The 26,506-nt window shown below is 33.1% G+C and overlaps 2 protein-coding genes and 1 non-coding gene across 3 annotated transcripts in view; 1 reads left to right on the top strand and 2 right to left on the bottom strand.

The window, feature by feature from the left end:
* Positions 1-26,506, bottom strand: part of LOC149420470 (uncharacterized) — a 744,323-nt gene that overhangs the window by 580,092 nt on the left and 137,725 nt on the right. The gene's annotated exons all lie outside the window — the stretch shown is intronic.
* Positions 19,970-20,042, top strand: TRNAA-AGC (transfer RNA alanine (anticodon AGC)). Its single transcript has one exon. It is a non-coding gene; the product is annotated as a tRNA-Ala (tRNA).
* Positions 23,296-24,746, bottom strand: LOC149420471 (glutaryl-CoA dehydrogenase, mitochondrial). Its single transcript, XM_089636168.1, has one exon. It carries the CDS (start codon positions 24,684-24,686, stop codon positions 23,568-23,570), a length of 1,119 nt encoding a protein of 372 aa, XP_089492294.1. The 5' UTR covers positions 24,687-24,746; the 3' UTR covers positions 23,296-23,567.

Here is a 26,506-nt window from a genome sequence, read left to right as displayed (position 1 = left end):
TTGATAAATACCAACAAATAGCTTTAACGGGATGAGCCCATAGTAATTGTTATTTTCTTGTTCCATGTAACAAGGGTTCTGTAGTTATTCCATCTGTAGATTTCGTTTTTAATTTGAATACCGTTTACTGACATTTGTTTTCCCAGAAATTATCAAGAAGGCGCTCCGTCAAAACAATTTACTATTCAAGGACTTGTTTTGTGTCAGCGTCAAAAACAAATTCCTCTCTTTTATTAATTGGTCCAAAGATGGTTGGAAATTTTTACAAAAACATTAATTGTAAAACTGACAGAAAATATTGATTTCTGAACTCAACGATCATTTAAAACTCAAAAACATATAATTATATATAATTGCCTGAGGTATGTTTCGTTTACTGGTCAGATAACCAATATCCATGTAATAAAAAATAAAAGAGAACACTTTTTATATCTTATTTACACTTGTTAATGAATTCCACCCTAGAAAATATAGATTAATAATTAATGTTTTTAAACATTTTAGTGTATTATTACAACATAATTCACTCTAAGAATATTAAACTGAACATGTTCGCATCGTTTGATACGTTAGCGCCGACATCGGAAAAACAATAAAAAAGTCATCAGTATGTTTTATGTCAGAAAAATGAAACAGAAATTTCCTTCGGCTGTAATTGGATACGCTAATGGAATAATAAATCCCAGTTTGACGTCGTTGAACGAAATAATATGAAACATCCTTTATATTATAATATAATGAAACAAATCTAATCTGAGCGCACGTATGGTTGAGGTTTGTAAGGGCCGAACTTGGTGATAATTTTGGCCGTAGGGCCAAGATCCGGATGATCGGCCCTAACCGGGAATCATCTTATTTACTTATTATTTTTTGATAAACTAATGTTTAAGAGAAGATTTTTTATGCATAGTACAAAGGGTAACAATTATTTTATAAGCAATAATTATTAACCTGAAACACTCATCCACATTGAAAAATCTCCTGATAAAGGATACATGACGCCAACAAAAATACAAGTTCTAGTATTTTCACCAAAAAATGTAGACAATTTGTCTCGACCCCATCTAGTGAGAGATTTAACACTTACAATGCCTTTCTCATATAAAATAAAGTTGGTTGTTTCAGGTGAAAAAAATGTAACAAGCAGTAATTGTTGAATAAAACACTAATATATATTGAATTATTTCGCAGATAAGAGATAAGCCGCCATAGCTCAGTGGTCAGAGCTGTCGACCGGACCCGTTGGCGTCATGTATCCTTTATCAGGAGATTTTTCAATGTGGATGAGTGTTTCAGGCTAATAATTATTGCTTATAAAATAATTGTTCATCTTATTTACGATATCGTTATTTGTAGTGTTTACTACCCAACTTCGCCCGAGCTTCAACACTGTCTTAAGATGTATACAACGATGTCTTTAAAATATGTGAAACACATTACGACATGTTTTCTCCAGATATTTTTCAATTGTTCCTAATGATTGTAATTATTGTATCCACGACCCTGCGATATATTGTGCTCACAGCCGCATACGCATCTGTGAGCTGAAACCGTAACTGTAAGCGTTACCTTTACCAAAAAACGGTGTGAGCCGACGACCGTATAACGGTCTTAGCGTATACACTAGGACTAGAGCATGGTTACTATTTCTGCAACCGAAACGTTACAGCTTTCAGTTAACGGGTTACAGTTGAGTTACAGATGAGTACCCGGCTTTATACATTCTAAATATAAATAGCTGTTCAAATTTCATGTAAATATATCTTATGAAACTGGGGGCAGTATCTTTCCTCGTTGCAATTAGCTTTGGAATAAGAGCATAGGACAATTCTCTGGGAGGATTCGACCAACTCTCACAAATCTCACGGGACTTGCATCTCTCATTGCATTAAGAGTTAATATGTTTTTTACAATTAATGTTATGTTGTATTTAAAATGCAACATCTATTGGATATAGAGCAATGGGGCAACTTACAAGCACTCTGTAACTAGTGATCGAACAGGCATTATATGTAGAAGTAAAAAGAGATAGATATCTCTTATTTCGATGGCAGCCAGGCCAGCGTCTTCAGAAGCTGGCAAAAGAATGACCGGAAAGGACATCAGAGTGATGACTTTCTCCTTGGCAAGAGGGTGAAGTTATATTAATTGGACACTGTTGTAAAACCGGATTTTCTCTAAAACTCTTTGAATAAAATCTCGGGTTCAACAAAGGACCTGTAGTAGCGATAGATTACAATGTATTCTGATGGCTTTAATTAGCATGCGGTAGAAATTAATCTGGGCTTCGATCTTGGGTTTTCAATTGTATTTATCTCAAGTCTATAAGTCTCAATCTCTGTCATATCAACAGTTTTATTTGTTACCAGTTCGATCTATAAGTAACCTCTTAAACTAATATTTAGGATATCTCAGACACCACGAAAAGATGATAGCGGTAACTCTACTGTGGACAGATACATCTGGCCGTTTATAGTCAAATGTGTTTTCGCTTCATACTGTCTGGGGAACAAAGTTGATAAGCATTACCAGGTCTTTGAAAATGACAGCGGAGGAAAGATAGGACGGGCATTCAGAGGCATCTCAAGATATATTTGTGGTGCTGGCCGTTGTACTGTGTCCCCTTTTTCTATTTGGGACGAAACATCTTTGGACAGTACATAACATTTGGAAAGGTTATTTGGGAAATACGAAAGTCATATTAAATGCAAATAATAAAAGCTTACTCTAACCCGTTTACATTTTTATGTTTAAAATAAAAATATTACATAGATACCTGCACCTAAGTGCCATTTTGTTAATATTATTTAAATCACGATTTTGTCTACTTTCCAAACACTCAACTAAGTAGGTACTATTCTATTTAGTTTGTCAGATTGATTTAGTAATATTTTAGGAAAAAGGCATGCACGTTCCGATATAGTGATAATCCCGTTTTTAACCGGATTACCAATAATTTAAAGAGATTCTTAATAAATTAAAAATGCTCATTTTTCTCATGGATCAAGTGTAGTGTTTGCAATAGTTACGTGTCAATTTCATAGAGTAAAACCAGCACAAACAAAATTACACGTGTCGAAAAAAGTTACTGTATTACAATATAAGGGTAGTTTATGATAAGTTTTGAATATTGACAAAATATACACTTTTGTTCATTCCGAACTATAATTTGCATTCCAACAAAATTATTCTGAAAGACCAAAATGAGGCTTCGAGCTAGCTCAGCTTAAACAAAGTAAATATTTATCGAGCTCGGGCCGAACCAGACATTTATAACTGTTGGGCCAGGCCGGGCTGGCCCTTTTATACTCCTCCCTATCATACCTCTGTACATAATGTACAAACTTTCAGGATGCTCCCACATGTGTTGGGTTCTTTGTATTGCTACTAGTTGTGTAACGAAAAAATAAATAAATCCGTTTTATTTACGCACTTGACGAAGTATCTTGCAATCTTTTTAAATTTTTGCTGCTTTTGTAAAAAAATAATACTTTATTTTTGAAGGTATTATGATTATAAGAGAATGTCACAAAAATGAGGCAAACAGAGATAGTCGTTTGTAACGCGTAGCAACAAACTTAAAAGATTTACTTTGTTTTGTAAACAAGGAGTTACTATCTGCCTTACCCTCTTTTTTTTCTTATTGAACAAATAATTACAAACACGGTGGAAACATATTTTTTATTTTAAATTTGGTAATGCGAGTGACGCATTGATTTGTTTCCGATTGTTAAATGCATTTTTTAAATTCCAACATCTCATGGTAGAGATGATGTGATGTTATGATTGATGTGACACGTTCTTGAGTTCAATAGCTGGGCTGTTAAATGGTTTGTCAGATCTGTGTTTCAACCCTTCTACATCATTGGTCTCCTTAAAGCCAAGGTGTATTCCTTACTTTTATGAGAAAAATAAATCTCTACACGCTGCATCCCTATATTTGGCATGACATACATTAAGAAAATTCCATAAAAATCTATGTTCTCTCACAAACATACTTGGGGGAAACTAACCATTAGGAAACCACATTATATGGTAAAATTATTACCGATTTCGTCATTTTTTAGCTCATGCAATCAACAAATAAACCAAAAAAAATCACTGGATTTTTTTTCTTTCTTCTGAAATCATTATCACAAAACTTAAAGTCTAAATAGATCTCTTTCTACCATTTCCTGGGTTACCCATAGACCAAATAAATACAAAGACAGGTTATTGTCACACTAATTGACCAAAAAATATGGCACGTTCTTGGTTTATCTTTCATAGCCAAACGAAACGAATAAGAAAGGGATGGCAATTCAGAGAATGGATGTATTATCAACAGCCAGTCCCCCGTAAGCAGACAGCGAGAAGCGTAGTAGAATACGATATACTGTATATATGGTTGTCCTTCATACACTTTAGTGTTTCTGCGTTCCCTATCTTGATTTATTTTATTTCTACATTTACTGGTTTTGGGTAGTCAAAAGTCTTAAAGAATGATATTTATTTAAATTATTAGTAATCTGGGCTCATTTACGGATGGAAAGAAACTCCAACATTTGATTTGATTTTTGCTCGAGAATTATTTACGCACCTATCAAAATCACAAGAAGGCATTTTGTTACAAAAAATAAATTAGAGCGAAGTGTTTGTGGCAGCTGGTGATAGTTTGTCTGACAAACGAACTTATATGCGATACTAAAGGCAGTCAAATTCAAGTATGTCTACTGGACCTCGTTCGATGCAACCACGCAAGTTGTCTCGTAGTTTTAATTCATCTAAGGGGTTACCTCGCTTAGCGGAACGGCGCGCGTTAAAAAACTTTCAGAAGAAAATAAATTCACCCACTGCTACAAATATATGTTAGTTACAACTATAACAGAGATGCATTTCGAGTTAGCTTCATTTAAACTGTGACCCAAATCTTTTGTATGTTCCTCAAATGCAATAAATGCTTGTAGGAAGGTTGCCATCTGACCAGTTAATACGAGTAGGTATACGCAAATCCATACATTTAAGAAGATAAAGGCGTGTTTGTACGATGGATTCAGTTTGTAATTTGAAGGCTTTGATAACTGTTTCAATGTGGTCGCAATGAACTATATTCACTGAGAACTTCATAAAACATTCAGCCTTTGAAGTGGATCAAAATAGATAAATAATCTTATCATCTTCATTAAATGGTTAAGCCATTTGCAGTTGGCGTTTGTATAGTACTTTAGAGTTTCCGAACATTCACTGCATCAAATGCTGTCTTCAAAGCTAAGCAATTTGTGTTAATATTTAATAAATGACGCTAGAATTTCACAAGGACTTTGGACGACATGATAACTACCCGATTCACATTTCTATGCTATTTTTTTGTTAAACTTAGAAGATGTTTCCGAGGGGTAAAACTAGAAACAATTCAAATAATTTCAAAAAAATATCATAAACATTAGATCCGTTTAAAATACATCAGATGGCCTGATAGTGATTGTCTCGAAAACAAATTTGATTTGAAGGAACATATTTAGTTACATTGTGAATTATTCTAATACGCCATCATTAGTAAAATACTACATAAAACGTAAAAAACTTCTAAAAATTTAAGAAATGTGGTGAATAAAAAGAACATGAAAAATTATTAACAATCTATTACGCTTTCTGTCCTTCTTGTATTGAATATGGAATTATAGAATGGGGATCTGCTGTATCTAAGAATACAGATAACCTGAACACAATTCAAAAAGGAATCATAAAGACCATACTGAAAGTACCCATAAGAATGCCTTCGATTAAAATTTTCAATAGTTTTGATGTACCAAATGTACAACAAATTTATGCTAAAAATATACTATTAAAACTATTCAAAAATACTGAATCCTCTACAATACCGCGTATTTATCAAACACGGTCAAATCGCAATGACGTAATATTCTAGGCAATAAGACCACATTCGGACAAAGAAATTATATTTATTTTGCGACGAAACTCCACAACATCCTTCCCCTGATATAAAGCAGAAAATTTGAATGGTTACAAAGCAAGAATAGAAATCTGGCTGAAAGAGGTTAGTGAAAAAACTCTGAAAAAAACATTAACAAAACGACCTAGAAAACAGAAATGAATAACTTTAGTCTCAGCACAGGTCACTCTAGTGAGGAGGACTAAGACATACAATTTACCATAAATATATTTAATATCATATTTTGTATGTACAATTTTTAAGCAGTCGCTATAGTAAAAAATAAATGTTTGAAGATTGTTAGCATTGATTCAATTTTTAATACAATCATATTAATAACTGGGCAGAAACATTTAAGAAATCAGAAGCCATACTTAACAGGATCGAAAAATAGCTAGTTAACCCTTCACTTACACTTAATGTTAATAAAACCAAATATCAATTTCAAAATAAAAAAATTCAAAACTCGAAAGGAATCCTAAACTTGAAAATCCATAGCTCCCATCACTAAAACGGGCACTCTTAAAATTATCCCTCGTTGGAAAACGTTTAACATATAACTTATCTAGGTGTCAAAATTTAAAATAGGCTGAGCATATAGATTATTTAAATAAGAAAATTAAAAACGAAGTTATTTTTTCAAAACCATCAAGAATTTCCTCAGTAAAAATATTTAATGAAGATTTACATGGCTTTTAGCCAATCCTTGTTAGAATATGGTATTATCGGATGGGGTCGTGCAAATGACAATATCCAAAAATAACAAATTAAAACCATAATAACATTGTTTAAACAAGCACTGACAAAATCTTCAATAATCTTTACATCATTACAATTCAAACAACTCTATTTTAAAGCAATGCTCCTTTATATTCATAAATACAAAACACGAGAAATAGTAACTAACATTTATATTAGAACCACTAGATCTCGGGGTCAAAAACACATTCAACAAGCAACTACAGTTACATCATTTGGACAAAAAAACTTCTTATACTTCCATACTAAACTCTACAGCAAATTCCACTTTTATTCAAAATCACAACAATACTATGGACGGGGGTGTTTCAGAGAATTTGAACAATTCTCAAAATTAATTTTCAAGTTCTGTTAAAGTTATTTTCAAGTTCTGTTATTATTTCATTCTGTCAAGTAACTGGCCTATACTAATATAATAAAATAACTTAAATAGGACTTTCACGGAACCCGAAAATGAACATTGCAAATTCAATAAAAACCCATCCTTTAACATTTAAATCGCAAATAAAATTCCGGATTCAAAACACAAAGAGATCATAAATATAAAATAAACTGACACCGAAACCACCCAACTGCACTAAAAAAACACCATATTTATAATATATTTCAGAAACAACACTCCTTAATACATTTATATTTAATTAATAATATTATTACATACTTCTAAATTTTAATAATATGTAAATTAAATCCTCTGCACGGGAGATCCCAGCGAGGATGTTATTATAGCTATTTTGTAAATAAAGGAAGATAATAAAACATTTATTATTATTATTTTTACTGTTTTTATCACCCTGCTTCTATCGACAATTTACGTAAAATAACAAAACATGCAATGAGGAGTAAATTAGTTTTATGTTTTTTAACGATTACCTAACTAATAAAATCATTAATAATTTATTCGGCTTCCAAACCAAACAAAGCGAAAGAGATTTACGCGACTTCCCAACAAAATAAATTATAAGTTTGGTGGGAAGTTTAACTAAGTGCAAAAGCTCTTTTGCACAAATTAATTCTTTCCGAATCACTCACGCAAATTTGACTTAACCGCTGAGTTGGGAATATAACCGCGAGACGATTTCGCGAAGGGAGGACAACAATAAAATTTGCAAACTGTAATATCATGCAAATCCGTCATAGGAATACCCCACCCCCTTTGCTCCCCTTTACGCCACTTTACAGGCGTCCGTCTTGTGCTCATTTTGATATTTTGAGGGGATGAAAGGAAACAGGCTGCCTCCAATTTGAAAAAGTAAAATTTGAAATTAAATCAAAACGTTTAAGAGCATTTTTGTGAATTTTGAGAATGTATTTTAATCACACCTTTGAAGCGATGTTTTCCAAGAAATTTCCCTGTCTATAAGTATTAACGCGTTATTTTTCGAAATTAATTATTTCGCAGGTTAACACAGATTGAACAAAACATTTCTAATTTTAGCTAACATTGTATCATGGAGGCATTATTTATTTTTGCAATATTCATTTTGCTCTAAAAAATTGCCCGCTAAAACGTCCGTGACGTCACAAGAAGCTTAATTTTTGTATCCACAGGGTTAACTCACTAATAAATTGAGACGGACTCGTAATATAGTAGTTGATCTATTTCCTTTATATTATTGTGAAATATACGATATAAGGTTAAACGCAACGTTCGTTATAATCAACGCGTTCGTAGCTTTCGTTTACTTAATTATTTTTGTATCGAACATGAAAACATGATTTTATTGCATTTAATTTTAATTGCGACTAAAGTTGAACTCCTACAAGTTTGATGACCCCTTTTCCAAATCATAATATTTACCAGTTGAAAAATATCTATCAATCTGTTACCAGGCCGCAAAAAGTCTGAATCTAACATGAAACAGTTCGATAACCCTATTTTCTAAAACGAAATCAAAATATTGACACACCAGTCGCTGGGCGAAATTATTATTGGCACCTAAAAATACCTGTCTTTTGAAAAACTTAATCATGTTTTTGCAAGCTGACGCCACACAAATGCCGCGCTGGTAGAAAGACATTATAAATAGGCCATTTAAACAAAATATTGGCAGTCAAATTTAAAAAATTAACACGGGTGGACGGAACACCTGCATTTAAAACGCGATCTGTTAATTATAATTATAAATTCCTGAGTGTCAACTGAAATCTGTGGTCGCTTCTGTTCTTCCATCACGGCATTTTAAAGATAACAACTATTTGCAACGAGCTGTTTACGGCTGGCACTCTATCAGCTGAGCCAGACGCATCTGTCATCATTACAATAATGGGGCGTCTCCGTGTGCCGGCTCTTATAATCAAATGCCCATGCCGCCGCTGAATACCTGCTGGCTACCGACTGAACTGCCCACTGCCGCTGAAAACCTAGAAGCCGGCCAATTCTTCCTGGCTACCAACTAAATTAGCCATTGATGCTGAAAACCTAGAGGCCGGTCAATTCTTCCTGGCTACCGACTGAATTAGCCATTGATGCCGAAAACCTAGAAGCCGGCCAATTCTTCCTGGCTACCAACTGAATTAGCCATTGATGCTGAAAACCTAGAGGCTGGCCAATTCTTCCTGGCTACCAACTGAATTAGCCATTGATGCTAAAAACCTAGAGGCTGGCCAATTCTTCCTTGCTACAGACTGAATTAGCCATTGATGCTGACAACCTAGAGGCCGGCCAATTCCGACTGGCTACCAATTGAACTGGTTACTGCTCCAGCAGTCGCCTACGCCATTTGCTGTATCGTATGGCGCGATGATGCACAATGTGCTCCAATCTGAAATTATCACTTAAAGAATTCCGATTGTCTCAGTTTTCTATTTGTGTTTTAAATCCCATTTGTATTGAAATACATTTAACTATTTCTTGTGAATTAGGTTGGCTGTAAAAAATAGGAAGTACCTATAAGCTACACCCCTTCGTACGTTCTGTATACCAGTACAATACTTGTACATAATTAAAATGTGAATTTTAATTTGAATCGTCTTTCTTTTATGATGGTTTGGATAGAACACCTCACTGTGTTTTACTTAAATCATTACCCAGGTTGAGGACTGATGTGTGCCAGTGATTATTTTTACAGTCTTTTCATGTGCAGGCAAACACGTCCCGTACAATTTTATTAAAATCCACTTGACAAGTTATGATTTACAATATTAAGACAAATTATTTGTTTGCGCCCGTACATACTCGATATGAATATGATTAAATAGTTTTGACCATATAAAAACTAAAATCTTTTAAGAAAGGCATACGAATACAATATTGGATCGAATCATCTATATATCGAACATCGAACACCACGCTTTGTATTTGGATTTATAAACATACCGTACACTTTTAAATACTTATAATGTGTTTAAAGAAGTTATCATCATCAAGTTTGTGAATTTTTAAAAAAATATTTTTATACGTAACGCAAAAAAGAGAAGTGATAACCTTCATAACATGTCTGCGCAAGTAAACATGTTTTTTTTAGTTTCATATAAAGTGGCATTTCTACAGTTTACAAAAAAATAGGCTAATAGCGACAAAATCGTAAAAATACCACTATCTTTGAAATAAGATTTTTTATGTTTGTAATATGAAAACCCGAAAGAATATTTCGTCTGCTTTCAAAACCAGTAATTCATGTTGGTATACCATATAAAATTAAGGGAATCTATTAGATTCAAAAATTGATATTAATTTATTTATAGAAAAGGTTTACCTATCGTTCCCGTGAGCACTTAGGCCATAGGCCCATTGTGCTTTATCCCATTTTATTTCATATCCTTTAATAGTCACGCGGTCCCTTTAGTTCACCAGAGTTGTGGCTTTGTCTTCTGGTTCCACAATGTGTCTTCCCTTTCCTCTCCATTCCCCCTTGGTTCCGTGAAGAACCCACAAGGGAAGAGTTCACAGAGGTGGCCTCATCTCTCCTCTCCACTAATTTCTGATAAAAAATCATAATTTTTTTCTTACAATATAAGCATTTAAAATTCGCGAAGACCTGCGGCTCTATAAACAGTCTATATACAGTGATAGTCTATAGTCTATAAATAGTGATGCAAACCAATGGTGTTTAGGAGGGATGGTTTATATTAAATTTTTCAATAAAGATTATTTAATTCTTCTATTCTTAAAATATAAAAAAACTTGTATGTTCAAAATCTATTTTTTTTACACTGGAGTTCCTTATTACGGTAAAAAAAATCTGTTTTTTTTGGTAGGAACAATTATTTTTTACAGAAATAAATTGTTTTAAAAATTGGGTTCAAACTCAACAAACAACGCAACAAAGTTAAAACTCAGCATATAAAAAATATGTGAACAACATAAAGGGGTTGGTTCATATTATTTTTGACAGAATAATTCTAAGCTCATAATGGAAATAATTAATTTGCGAGCTGAAAACAGTTGCGTTGAAGTAGATATTCTATCAAGTAAGGCATTTCTAAATTCATGACACCAAATCTCACCGTTCTCAAGTAAATTTATCTTGTAGCCCTATTCTAAACACACTTCCGGTAAACCGCTCTGTTCTTCCCGTAAAACCCTTAATTATCCCTTCCCCTCTGTTGACCTCCCACTCCAAAACCAAAATATTTATGTATATCTGTCAGTATTTCGTATGTTATGGTAGTTTTAATCATTTAATATTCCCCTGTAGAAGGAAGAGCACTTCTACGATTAATAAAGCAATCTGTTAAAATAAAGTGTCTTAAAACAAATTTATATGTTGATTTAGTATATTTTGTAAATATAAATTCATTCTAGTCCTGAAGAAATTCATTTATGTCATCTTTAGAGAAGCTGTGTGGAGGGTCTTTTGAGGAAAGGAAGAAAAGGGAATTGTGGAAAGGAAACAGTGTGAGGGGTGTGTAGAAATCTGTGAGTCCGTGCGTCCAGGAGTGACGGGCGTGTGAATCCATCCCTACCACCACGACGCCGTGATGTTTGGATATAGTCCTGCTGGGGACGTCAAAAAGTCTTCCTCAACCAGTCCCGTCAAAAAGTCTCCCTCCCGATCCGGCTTGCCACGCAGTTAGTAGGCATCCGCCCCCAAGACCCGAATAAGTCTCACTCCATGAACGACCCCTGCTAATTCACTAATATTAAATGATTATTCAATAAATGGTTTCCGGGGCGACGCTACCCATACTTGCCTCGCAAAATCTAATCTTTATCAATACTTCACCAATAATAAACGAATCATTCATTACGTTTTGATTATTAACAATAAAACTTTGACGAATATTTTAATTCGTCATTTTTACAAGATGAAAAATTTTTTTTGAACTCTTCTTTATTTTTTTAATTTACGTTTATATTGGTATTCAAAATCAAAATGAATTAATTTATATTAAAAAAAGTTCATTCGTAAACAAGTACTGCTGTGACAACTGTTTGGCCTTCGGCAGACTTAAAAATCAAATTGACAATGTTTCATTAGATCATTTGTATCCAACTGATATAAGTTTGATAATGCCTTTAGAAGGCGAAACAGCTGTAACGCTATATAACTAATTACGCAGCAGAGCTTGTTTATAAATAAACGTTATTAAACTAAATAATATCAATGAATACATAAAATATTTTTTTAATAGACACATAGTCCCCATTAAAATTGCAGCTCCTCTTTTAAGGCTGGTATTTAATTTTAAATTTTATTTCTAGCCTTTTTTATTTCATCGAGATTTTTGGGGGTGAGATTTGAGGCTTCATTTAATTTGAGCGTCCCGCCCCTAGGGGTAGATTTTCGAGCTTTGCCGCTGCTGCAGGGTTCGCGGGTGTCTGGCCTCGCGAGGGGTGCGCGATGAGTGCTAAGTTTTTATTGGGGCGCATCTGTTCTCTCCCATGGTTCTGCTCCCCGGGTATTTGGTTTTAATTATTACGAAATTTAATCACCTGTACTACACCATACGTGGAATATATTATAATTTAAGTAAATTTTAATCTCACAATGTATTTTAATTAAAGTTATGTAGCTATACAGTATGCAGTGAATTAGTTCATATGACGCCGATTGTTTTCCCGGTGGGGAGAAGTATATTGCTAATGAAAAAAATTTCTTCTAAAATCGACATATTTTGCGTCAGTGGGGAGAGATTAAAGGAAAACCTATTGATTCTTGATTAGAGTCTTGCCTCAGAGACCCAATTTCCACCAATGCTAGCATTTAAAAAAAATTGGTAAATCTTTGTAACCTGAATATTATATCGTATATATATACCATAAACCAATGTTGTTATTATATGAATTGAACTTTTCTGTTCTGTATAAGAAATGTAGAAATTAAAAATCTATATTATTAATTATAAATAATATTATGTAAAAAGTTTACTTTGTTATAAACGACCACTAATATGTTTTTATCATCTTATTCAAACACAATTACTTAAGATAAAAATAAAATAAAATATTTTTCTTTGAATTTTCATGAAAAAACAAGTTTTGAGTGTTTGCCGTTCAATTATTTTGAGCTCGGCAAAAACTCGAGAAATTTATAAAAAGTCGATTTAATTTCAAGCCTCCTGTCTATTTGCTAGACCTTCGCTCTGTGAAAGTATATTTTTTATTATTTATCTTATCAATTTTCACCTGTCCTTGAAAAGTCACTTACGATAGGTATAAGTCAAGTAATATATTTACTACGAGAAATGCGAAAAACATTTTATTTTGTGTTTGTCAGAACTATAAAGATGATCTAGTTTTTTGTGAGTCAACTTATATTGCAAACAAGCGTACGTACTTTTTTCTTATGGACTAAGCTATCTACACAATATGATAAACTGAACTAATTTCTTAGCGACCTTGTTTTTTTAAAACATTTCGAATCTTAGCAGAATAATTTTTTTATATTTTTTTATGACTAACATATTAAGTATGTTATGTAGTACTCCCATTTATAAGTTAAGTGAATAAAACCAATTACACAAAAAATCTATTTAAAACCTCCGTTTCTATACCCATTATATTAAACATATTATTTCAATGGGTCCTTTGAAGCTCTACTGGGTATATTTGTTTAAAAGTTCCTTCATTCAAAATTGCATATTACGCTGTCAAATAAAATAGTCTTTCGAAAGTGGAAATATGTATCACTTACTTGAAAAGACCACAAAATACTCAACAAATGTTATAGGTTTTGGCAACTATGTCCTAAGATAAAAATCTGCTATTCAAACTGAAATCTACTGAAAACAGCAAATAAAATACAGTTATATGATTTAATTGCAATTAACATTAAAGTAAACAAGATAACATTAATAATATGCTACATAGATAACGATGGATGACACTTCAAATAATTGTTATCTTTTATTTTCCAATGTTAGTAGGTACCTACTTTCTACAACATATTTTCAGTTGCTATATTTTTTTTATAAGCTAATATTTCAATATGTAAAAAAATCTTCGCTAACGGTTTGTTTTCAGTTATATCAAGCACGCAACAAGCAATGGGTTTTGACAATAAATTAATAGGTTTTTATTTTTATTTGACCACATACATTATAATATTTAAATATGAAGATAACTAACCAATGCCCTTTTTATGGCTAAGGGGAATGTCTGCGCGGTCTTCTTCATACAAAACTTAAATTTGGATTTTAGGTCAATATACCTAACCAAACTACATCAATGTATCAGTGGGTAAGTAATTTCTTCTAAATTCCTATCTTGGCTCCGTGTTTATATGAATTCCTCTGTTTCCTTTTCTGTTTCTTCTTGTTTGCTCTACTTGACCTTATTCTATTTGTGTACTGTTTTGTATATGAAACATATAATTATGATATTTTTCTATTTTTGTACTGTTTCGTATGTGAAACTTATTATTTTGATATCAGAATACCAACGTAAAATTGTACCTATTAACTCGCACCTATGTATTGTAAGTTCCTCTCATCCTACAATGAGTATTCTTACTCATCGGGATTGCTCTAGCAAGAAATAAAAATAATTAAAAAAAAATTATAACAATAGTTTTTTTAATCAAAACGTCACTAATATAATATATGTTTTAAATTATAAAATATACAGCATTAAAGATTTTTTTTTCATATTTCAGAGGCAACTTTGGTAATTATTTTTAGGTAAGTGGTAATTATTTTGAAAAATTGCTTTTTCTTTGCGTACTGTGGAAATATGATGAAATCAAAAATATAAAATCATAATTATTTTTAAAAAAGTATTATCATTGGCGTAAATTCAAATTACAAACGACCGATTTATGATGAAATAAAAAAATGGTCGTTAATAAACTAAAATTTGTACTAAAAAAAAAAGATTTTTAACAATTATTATTTTTCATTGTAAGATTTACATTCTACATTACATTATTATACAATAATAGCTAACTTACTAAATAGTTCCAATTTACCTAATGACTTCTCTAACGATCTTACTCGCCTTTTTAACCTGTGTTTAAACCAAAATTATTTTAAATTGAATGATGTTGTTTTCCAGTAACGATCTGGTCTACCAATGGGCGTACCCACTAGCCCCGTACTAGCTGATATATTTATGGACAATATAGAAAATAAAATATTTGCATGCAAATCCCCATTATTAAAAAATATTCTCTTGTGGAAACGTTATGTGGATGACATTTTTTTGTATTTGGACGGGCACAGAGCGCCAGTTAAACACTTTCCTGACACTCCTTAATTCCCTCCACTCACAAATCCAGTTCACACTAGAGATGGACATAAATTCCTGCTTAAACTTTCTAGATCTTTCTTTGTCTATCGTTAAAAATAGAATTAACTTCAACATTTTTAGAAAACCTACATTTACTGACACCGTAATCCATAATACCTCCAATCACCCTATCTCACATAAACATTCCTCCTTTCACAGCATGATTCACCGGCTAGTCACCATCCCATTATCTAACAATAATTTTTCTAACGAACTCCTTACAATAAAACAAATAGCTCATAACAACGGTTATCACTCTGATCTTATTGATAAAATCCTCTCAAAAAAACTTCGCCGAACCGCAACAAATAAATTTCTATATAATGCTCTACCAACTATTAATAATAATAATTTAACTACCCAATGGCGTAGAATTTTGTTCATAAGTAAATTCTCCTCCCTTTGCACATCTAAACTTCCATCAGAAATTAGGCCGGCCTTCTATACTAATAATAACTTAGCCAAATTTTTAAATAATTGTAAAGATAAATAAGATACGTTTAGCCACTCTGGGATCTACAAAGTTAATTGCAATGATTGTCCGGCAATATATATAGGTAAAACCGCGCGTAATGTAAATATTCGAGTAAAAAAACATGTCAGGTATTTAACAAATATCGGTTTTTCAGAATTTGCCGAACACCTAATAAATACTAATCATACATTTAATAGAACGACAGGAGTTCAAATACTACTTAAAAATAAAATAGGAATACGTCTCAATAATTTAGAATCATTTGAAATATCAAAAGCAAATAAAAATAAAAATAATTGCCCAATTTTAAACAAACAGATAGAACTAACTAAAAGCCCAATTTTAAAGATGTTTCCTTTCTCCCTGGGTAATTCCCACCCCTCCCCGACCCCACTACCTACTCCGCTGCCCTGATGCTCTCTCCCTCACATTTATATACTTTATTCTTTCTTTCTCTTTATTGTTAACTGAATAATCTTCCTCTGTATTATATTTTAGTTTATATTTGTACTGTCCTGATGAAGGTTGAGTTCAACCGAAACCGGTCGACGTATATAAATTTAATAAAGTGGTTAAAAACAAAGATATTCTTTCATTTGTGTAATAATGTCAAGCCACAAAGTGTTTGCTTCCTTCGATAATTTAATTCTATTTTAATTTATTTTATTATCAAAAACACAAATAAATAAAGTAGAACATATCCGTACTAGATATTTGCTATACCTTTATTAAAAAAAAAATTTTTCAGTTTCATCAAGTATTTTGACCCAAAATCCAAATTTATGTTTTTTATGAAAAGGAAAGGGAAGATTCTGCATTGACTTTCTTTTGGGCTGTTGGAGAGTACACGGAGAGAAAAGGATGTTTGATGAAATTAACAGGCCTTATTAATAAAACATGAAATTAAAATGTTTAATCGATTTGCTTCGATAATTATACCATGACGATAAAAAGAATTTTCGTTGTAATTTAAAAGTACGAGTGTAAGTATGTATGTATTCTGATTTTCTTGAACACGTGTTCCGACATCATGCTAATATTACGGGGTTAGTCACAACAGTAAAGTTGGTAACTACATTTTTGGTTTTTAAGTTGAAGCGATGAATTTAATGTATATATGTATAATAAATAAATAATCCGTCTGGAATAAGTATGGATTCCATCTTATGTCGTTAAATGGGTTTCTAGCTACAGTTTTTTTTTTAAATGAGTAGACGAAAAAATAATTTGAAAGAACTTTTAAAAATGTTTGTTAAAGAAACAACATTTAAATGAATTTTTTAAAATTAATATTAACATTATTTCCCTAAACCCTATTTTATAATGAAGGTCAAACTTTAAAATTGAATTTCCTCTTTTCTTGTTAAATTATCAACTTTTAGCAGCAACCCCACTAAAATTTTATCATAAAAACCTGTTAATTCTTTCCCAAGGTCTGCAATCCCGTTTTCAACCGGAATTACCAAGAATTTGAAGAGATTCTTAATAGATTAGCAACATTCATTTTTCTCCGTGTATCTATTATAAATATAAAAAAATTATACGAGAAACAACATAATATCAGTTGCTATTGTGTGATTTCCATTTTAGTGTAAATAGACGAATAATGTATAAATTAAATTGAACAAATTTTCAAATATTTATTAATTCTGATAGTTCGATATTTCTGTTTTTGGAATTTAAACCTCCTGAATTAATCGCCGTAAATTAATGCAAAATCATTCACAGTTCCCTGAATTTCAAAAGGGGGCGTGTAAACGTCATGATTTTCACATCGTTGCCTGTTTGATCATATGAAACCTTTGAATGCACTGCACAACGTACTTAAATCACAGCTTCAAAGGGATTAATGAAATATTTCATCATAATAACATAATCACTGATAGTTGAACCTACGTAATATCGAAATAAAAACATACCCTACCTAATTTATCAACGCACGCTAAATATTGTTTTGGCTTTGAGTCAAAACACGGATTACATATAGTTATAATAAAGCTTTAATTAAAAATACGGAAAAAATTCGGTTTATGGGTGAAATTCCTAAAAATTAAAACTAGTTATTTTTATATAAACTTTGGGCCGGGGAATCCGAATCTGGAAGAATTAGGTGGCGGCAAGCAATATTAACTGAATTACACGACATTAAAATTTCGACGCACAAAGAATTTAACTGGCCATTTTGAACGCTTTCTGACAATAAAACTAGTTATCTTTAAACTAACTTTGGGCCGGGGAATCCGAATCCGAAAGAATTAGGTTGGGGCAAGCAATATAAACTGAAATACATGACTTAAAAATTTTAGATGCAAACAATATACAACGCCATTGTCGATGCGTTTATTTGACAATAAATCCATAGAAAAATAACCAAAGATATTACATACAGTGTTATCAACTCTCAAAAATATTTATCCCTAAAACTAAATTTAAAAACTAAAGAAAAGAAAGTGCCCCCTTCGTAGCGCCTAATCGCGTCAAGGCAAGAAAACATCCCAGTTTTCAAGTAGTTTAGCGGCTACGCTAGGTTTGTGTAACATGGTTTGTGATAAAAAAGAAAGTGCCCCCTTCGTAGCGCCTACTCGCGTCAAGGCAAGAAAACATCCCAGTTTTCAAGTAGTTTAGCGGCTACGCTAGGTTTGTGTAACATGGTTTGTGATAGAAAAGAAAGTGCCCCCTTCGTAGCGCCTACTCGCGTCAAGGCAAGAAAACATCCCAGTTTTCAAGTAGTTTAGCGGCTACGCTAGGTTTGTGTAACATGGTTTGTGATACAAAAGTGAATAAAATGTATCTGAATACTTTACGTAAATGAAATAATGTTAGCAAAATTAAAATATAAAATGCATATTTTTTCGTCTCCCCGACATAAAAACTCACCTTTCGTGATAATAAACCTAAATCTAACTGTTTGAATATGAAATATTACTGAAATTATAAACATGTTATTTTACGTTATTGATATTATTGCTTACTAGCAACACTTAATTTTATATATCTTTGGTTATTTTTCTATGGATTTATTGTCAAAAAAACGCATCGACAATGGCGTTGTATATTGTTTGCATCTAAAATTTTTAAGTCGTGTATTTCAGTTTATATTGCTTGCCCCAACCTAATTCTTTCGGATTCGGATTCCCCGGCCCAAAGTTAGTATAAAGATGTATAAAGATAACTAGTTTTATTGTCAGAAAGCGTTCAAAATGGCCAGTTAAATTCTTTGTGCGTCGAAATTTTAAAGTCGTGTAATTCAGTTAATATTGCTTGCCGCCACCTAATTCTTCCAGATTCAGATTCCCCGGCCCAAAGTTAGTATAAAAATAACTAGTTTTAATTTTTAGGAATTTCACCCATAAACCGAAGCTTACCCAAAAATACAAATTTCATTATTTTGTTATCGGGTTTGACAAGTGTAAATATTATTTTTTACACCATTACGATTTACTCAACAATTTAGCAATGCGTTGCTGTGAAATTTATTTTTAATTTCTGTTAGCTGTATGACATTGTATTAATATGTTCACAAATAAAATTATAGACTTTTTTATCTATGTTGTGATGATAAACTTGAAATTAACTACATTTTATTACAACAGAAAAAAAAACATTTAAACAAAAAATTGAGAGAAAAATAGCCGAAAAATTTTCATCAAGCGGATGCAGAAAATACAGGCGGTCCGAAACTTTTGATTAACAAAGAAGAAAAGCATTATGGCACAACATCCCTAAAAACTACAAATATTTTTATCAAATCACTTACCATCTACATATTTTTTAACTTAAAATAGAAAATTTTCGTATTCAGGTTTTTATCGACATTCATTTTAGAAGTGGTAGGTTTTCGTGAATCTTCAAATATTATAATACCAAAGTGAAACGTGGTGACCAATGCATAACATATTAGAAGCCGACTACGCAGTGAATACAACATTTATGTAAATGACTTATTGTGAAAGTGAAACAAAAATAGTTGCTAAGCAAGAATAATTTATATGAAACGACTAAATTACTATCTCGACCGTCAGGAAAGATTAAAAAATTATTAATTATATGCCTCGTGAAAATTATGTAACTGATTATATTTACACAATGCTACTGTCAATGTAATTCGGATTTGAAACGAGTTAAAGTACATGGGGGCGTAGCTCAGATGGTAGAGCGCTCGCTTAGCATGTGAGAGGTACCGGGATCGATACCCGGCGCCTCCAAATTCTTTTTTTTTTTTTTCAGTTCAAATTAGTTCAAAAACATCCACATACACAACTTGTTTGCGATTGCCGAACGAATTACGAACAAGTAAGATATGTCCATTAACAGGATCGTTGATCGTTGTTCGTTGATCAAATGCATTGTATCTACATATAGTTTTGTGTTAGTGATCGACGTTCCGGTGGATGCAATCTGTTAGCCATAAGTTGATAATTGTTTGTCAAGTCTATAGTTACTATAAGATATTTGTACAGCGCCCTTGAGATGATTTTTCACAAAAACGGCGCTATAAAAATCATCCAAATATTATCATTGTTATTTACTGCCCAGAAAAAGTAGTACTATTGCATACGCAATAGCTTGGAGTATATGGTGAGCAAGGAGATGAAGGAAAGGAGATGGGATAAAGGTAGGTTAGGAATAACCTGGCTATTTCTGATCACTAAACAAGGATATTACGTTTTCAAAGTAATATTTTTTTGACTGAATTGATGTTATTTCTCTGGGACGATTTGTAAAGTATCATATTTATCCCTTAAACCATCAAGTAAGTTTACAATTACGAAAAACAAACGATTTATTTTATTTTATTTGATGCCTTTACATCTGAAAAACAGCATGAGACAGTTCCATCACATATCATTTTTAAAGGGTGATAGTAAAATCATTAAAAGTTTTGAAAAAAAGAGCATAAAAAGTTGATCTGACCTAACAAAGTTAACTTAGTTATTATTTTGTTTTCATTACTTCACTTTCAAAAGTTTTCTGATTTGTCACTGTTCGTATTTGACCGATTACCAATGAGATAATGTAAATACTTACCTTTGGATGGTCTCATAGCCCAGCTACAGCTATACCACAGAAGATAGATAAATGTTGTGGACGTGCCAGAGTAAGCTCAAATATTCCCTACTTCTGGTGAAGTTTGTCATTTTTTAGAGCAATTTCATTAATCTGTCTGGGGCCCGGGAGACAAAGATTTAAATGTAGTCCGGTGAAATCAGTTCTCTTTCAAATCGGCATACATTGCACATCTGGGATTTATCATCTGATCAGTGACAGTAAACTTCATCCGAATAGTCTTCTGGAAAATTAAATAAACAGTATCTAATAGTCTCCCAACGTAAACCGAGATGCCTATCTGTGTACTTACTCGGAAACCGCGCTTGATGGAAGTGGTCTGGAACAAACGACAGATAAAATGGGCAACTTCAGAGTTTGTGTGGAATTTTAATATCTTTGGAATTACTTACAAGAAAGATATACAATATTTATATAAACCCACCATCAGCATCCTTACAAATCGATTTAAACAGTAAATAAATAAATGTTAACAAACTTTGTTACCTACAGGAAACCATATCGCAATGAATATGTACTGCAAAAGAAATGTAGCTGCATTTCTCATGTTTTGAGAAAACGTATCAAAAGATTACTAATGACGAATCGTCAAATTTGTAACTGCAATAAACATTTTTTTTCTGTACAGAATAAAAGAGTTAGTTATTTTTCATGAAAAATACGTTTTGAGTTAAAAATAAATTAACATTGATAAAATTGCAAAGAAACGAAACTATTCACAAGATTGGTGAATTCACGGATATTTCTGCTACTTTAACTCAAATTCGCACATGTACCTCTTTTAAATTACATGGACGGTAGGAAATCAATAGGTAGACAATGTTGTATATGATAACGCACGTTTTCAAACTACGTCATTCTCCTGTTGGGGTTGTGGTTAGTATAGAATAAAGATTATATTTAGGGGTGGTGAGGTTGAAGTAAGTGGGGGGATTGGGAAGAAAAAAGGAAGACGAAGGGACCCGTCTAATCAGATCTTGATAATAAAACTGAGCAACGTTTCTATTCGCAACGTTGGTCTTTTACCCGAGAGATGCAAGAATATCTTCCAATCTGAAGCTATGAGATAAAATACAATAAGCTACTCAGGATTTAGAGCCTTTGAGTTATCCACTCTTCATCGATCGTTAATTTATAATGTATCTATATCTATACCTGTACCTGTAGCATTCGTGGACTTTAATAATAATAATAAAACTGAAGTTACACTTTCAGAAATAATTAACTAAATAATTGCCTGTCTTTCCCTTTATTGATATTTATTATCAGTCTATACTCATCTCCACTGTATTTAGATGTTCCTATTTTTCTGATAATTAGTGTAACTCGCTCGCCAAGCACAAGAACCAGTTTCTTCATTGGTGAGATTGCGAACATAAATATATTTTGTAACCATATGTAATAATATAACATCCTGTACCCACTTATATATATTAAATAAAAAAATAAATAGAAATAAAAAATAAAAACACAAAAAACGTTGACTGAATATGAACTATTTCAAAATCTAATGCAAGATGTATGTTTAAAATTTGAGTAGTTGTTTGTGAAATTGTTTTTTAATGTCAACAAAAAAAACATAAAATCATTTTATAACATTATTTTAATTACTAAAATTTGTTTACATCTAATTAATCATCACCACACACATAAGCATTTCCGTTTAAAGTGCTTTTAATATTGTTACTATTATTATTTAAAATAATTATAATCGTAGCATTCCATTGATGTAAATTACTCAAAGTAGCATTCCCATAAAAAAATGTTTATAAATCATACAAACGAAATTTCACAGGTCTTGTTGGCTTGACACTAATCAAAGCAGTCCAGCAAAGAGAAAGAACAAGATTCCTAACAAATTTTATTGAATGCTGAAAGTAAATAATAATAATAAGACCTTTTTAGAGCCTTTTCAATGAACAAAAAACAGTTGAATAGTCTAGACGAGGAGTTAAACGTCCAACATTTTGCCCCTTGATTTCCCCAAAGGCCAGGTCGCCCGCAACACAAGTATTATATATTATTCTGCGGGTGCATATTCCTCACGACTTTTGCATGGGAAATCCGACAGTCCTATTCCTACCCAGGGCCAGAGCGAACTCCTCTTGAAATCCCTGTCAAGAATATGAGCTGAAAAGAGCTTTTCATCTCAACATTTCACCACCGCGCAATATGCGGTTTTTGTTTTACGACTATGCTTGCTTCCTGGTATTTTTAATACACAAATTCGACGTCGGAATACTGCGAAGCGGTGAGCACTCCTTAAAGTGCTTTATCTAGAATTTAATAAGCGTAAATAAGATGCTCCCTCGGATGTAAAAAGTTCTGCTAAATAAATCATCCACTTTAAGCTCCCTTGTAAACAGACAAATGTCGTAAAGTGAAAGACAATTCAATTCTTATGAAATATATTTTGCATTTATGAGTAGGTACACAAATAATAATAAAGTTTCCAGTTGTGGTTGATTAAAAACTAACAAAAATGCACCTTTTACGTCCTTGAATACATATTATGAAAATATTACTTATATTAAGGGTACCTTCATTCATAATAAATGATAAGTAACACATTTTACGAACACAGTGAGAATGTGGCATGATAAAGAGTATATCTGTTTAAAAATAGAATGTGGATAAGTTGGTTAATTGCGAGGTGTTGAGTATTATTTGGCCGCAAAAGCCGGAATGCCGGTGATGGCCCGCCCCAGGATGAGCGCGTGGATATCGTGCGTGCCCTCGTACGTGTTTACCGCCTCTAAATTCATGACATGCCTAATGATGTGGTACTCGTCAGATATGCCATTCCCGCCCAGCATATCTCTGGCGTTGCGTGCGATCTCCAATGCCTTTCCGCAGGAATTCCTCTTAATTAGGGAGATCATGTCGGGCGCAGCTAGCCCCCTGTCCTTCAAACGTCCGACTTGAATACACCCCTGCAGGCCTAAACTGATGTCTGTTATCATGTCGGCCATCTTCTTTTGCATGATTTGAGTAGCGGCGAGGGGGCGCTGGAATTGTTTCCGGTCGAGGGTGTACTGGCGCGCCACGTGAAGGCAAGCCTCCGCCGCCCCCAGTGCTCCCCATGCGATGCCGTATCGCGCGTTGTTTAAACACCCGAAAGGTCCTTTGAGCCCTTCCACATTAAGGACATTTGTTTCAGGAATAACAACATCATCCATTAGAATCATTCCGGTTTCGGAGGCTCTCAATGAAAACTTTCCTTCTATTTTCGGGGTGGACAAGCCCGACTTTACTTGCGACCTTTCTACGATGAATCCTCTTATGATGCCGTCTTCCGTCTTTCCCCAGATTACCAGTATATCGGCGATGGGAGAGCTTGTTATCCACGTCTTCGATCCGGACAAGCTGTAGGTTTTCGATTTGGAATCATATTTCGCCTTGGTTTCCATGCTACTTGGATCGCTGCCATGATCGGGTTCCGTCAATCCGAAGCATCCCACGAGCTTTCCCTTTGCCATTTGAGGTAAATATTTCTCCTTCTGTTCGGCTGATCCGTACATGTAGATAGCGCCCATCGCCAGGGAACTTTGCACGCTGAAAGCTGATCTGTATGCGGAGTCAACCTTCTCCACTTCCCTCGCGAGAAGCCCGTAGGTAACGTTCGATACACCGGCACATCCATATCCCTGTATGGTGCATCCTAAGACGCCAAGTTCGCCCATTTCGGTAAGTATCTCTTTTTCAAAAAGTTCCTTACGGTTGGCTTGTATAATCCTGGGTAAAAGTTTCTCCTGGCAGTAGTTCTTGAATGTGTCCCTCATGGCTATTTCATCTTCCGACAGCTGTGATTCTAGATTAAGCGGATCCTCCCAGTTGAATACGGGCTTTGACAATAGGGTGGAACATTGAGAAAATGATTTGTTTTGTATAGTTGAAGTTTGGAAGAAACATTTTCTAGGAATTTGTGTTAGCAAATTCTTTATTTGAGACACGGCCATTCTTAAAAAAGTTTGAGTTAGTTTCACTTATTTGAATAACCTCACTTTACTTTGACAGTCAAAGTTGTTTACCAATATAGCACTTGTCAGGATGTCAGATTGCGTCACTAATTTACGATGCCCTTGAAACTTTTTGTGGATAGCTGAAAGTCACATATAACATTCAAATGAGTTGTTTTGATGGAGATTTGTTATCACACATCACGAGAACGAGAGAATAAATAAACTTATAAAACCTCTTATCTCAAAATTTTCAGCGCGCACGAAACATTGTGTAAATATCTAACATTTCAATACCGTACACAATTTAGCAATGTAACTTTCCAGGGTGTAACTGCATATTACCCACCTGTAATGAATCAATCAAAACAAATTATTAGATTCAGAACGCGATCGAAAGTATGACAATAATCGTTGTTTTTAACTCGCGATCAAATGACATGAGTAACTGACTTCACGTCGCTCGCTAGCAGGCCTGCCCTCTCAGCGGCGGAGCGACCGGTTGAACTTGTATTATTATCATTGTACAGTTGATACGCGTGACCCGAAGTCCGCCGGAGATTGGCGAGTCTTCCCGAAGTGTTATTACGTGGTTATTCTGCGTACGTTTTCGACGTTCACTTTTGCAACGCTATCGATTTACGCGCCATAATTCGAACGCTGATCAACTAAAACTTTTTTACGCGTGACTTGTTTTTATATCACGCCTGTTATCGTAATAACTCTATGGTGCGCAATATTTTCATTCTACAAACAAAAAAAATCGGGGAGATACGGATAATATTAATCTAATTTCGAAAAGTTCACTTAACGGTTGTTTCATTTATTTATTTCAGTTTCCAGAATCTTAAAATCGAAATGAAACACGTTACGGAGACAGCGTTTATTTATTAATATCGTATTTATTGCCCTTGAGCTGATTTTTCGCAAAAACAGCGCTATACAAAGTATTCAATTTTTACTAGCCAACTGTACACGAATGTGACAATAATGACAATAGCACTAAAGGTTAGCAATTATAATAACACATTGTGCAGTGTGATATTATTATTGAACGCCCGTAAGGCTTTTTCATTCGTAATACAACTAGAAATATTTATTTATTTATTCACGCTTGAAGGCTTTTACATTTATTCATTGTTATAAAAAAGTTGTTCGGGAGTACAATAATAAGTGCAGATATAATACATAATATAATAAACTGAGTACGAACAATATAAACGGGTTCAAAACAAGTTATCGTACAAAGTTCTATTGTACAAAGGAGTTCAATAATTATATAATAACAAGAGTACAAAACAAGTACTTAATGTACTATTGAAGTAGTTACAGAGCAATGCGTAGTTATTTTGTTGATATTTTAAAAAATATACATGATGATTTGGTGTTTTATAGAACATAGATAAATTAATATAGCGATAAAAATGGAGATGAAAAAGTATGAAATATATAAATATGTATCGAGAGTTTGATAAGTGTATTAAAATAAAACAGTATAAAAAAAATCACTATCCGCGTTTGTCTGTTTGTGCGCGCTTAAACTACGCGAAGAATTTTGATAGGGTTTTTACTATCATTTAGAGAATTTCTTCCGGAAAGTTTACATATCTATGTATATAATATATGCATATTATAGTATGTAT

This window comes from Hesperophylax consimilis, chromosome 10 (genome assembly GCF_061612785.1).
Source record: "Hesperophylax consimilis isolate HC1 chromosome 10, BYU_Hcon_1.0, whole genome shotgun sequence".
Lineage (NCBI taxonomy): Eukaryota > Metazoa > Arthropoda > Insecta > Trichoptera > Limnephilidae > Hesperophylax > Hesperophylax consimilis.
This window is presented reverse-complemented; position numbering and strand designations above follow the sequence as displayed.

What these genes read in the sequence shown, in the direction of transcription:
- LOC149420471 (XM_089636168.1), bottom strand. Translation starts at nt 24,686, where the DNA reads ATGAGGGACACATTCAAGAACTACTGCCAGGAGAAACTTTTACCCAGG.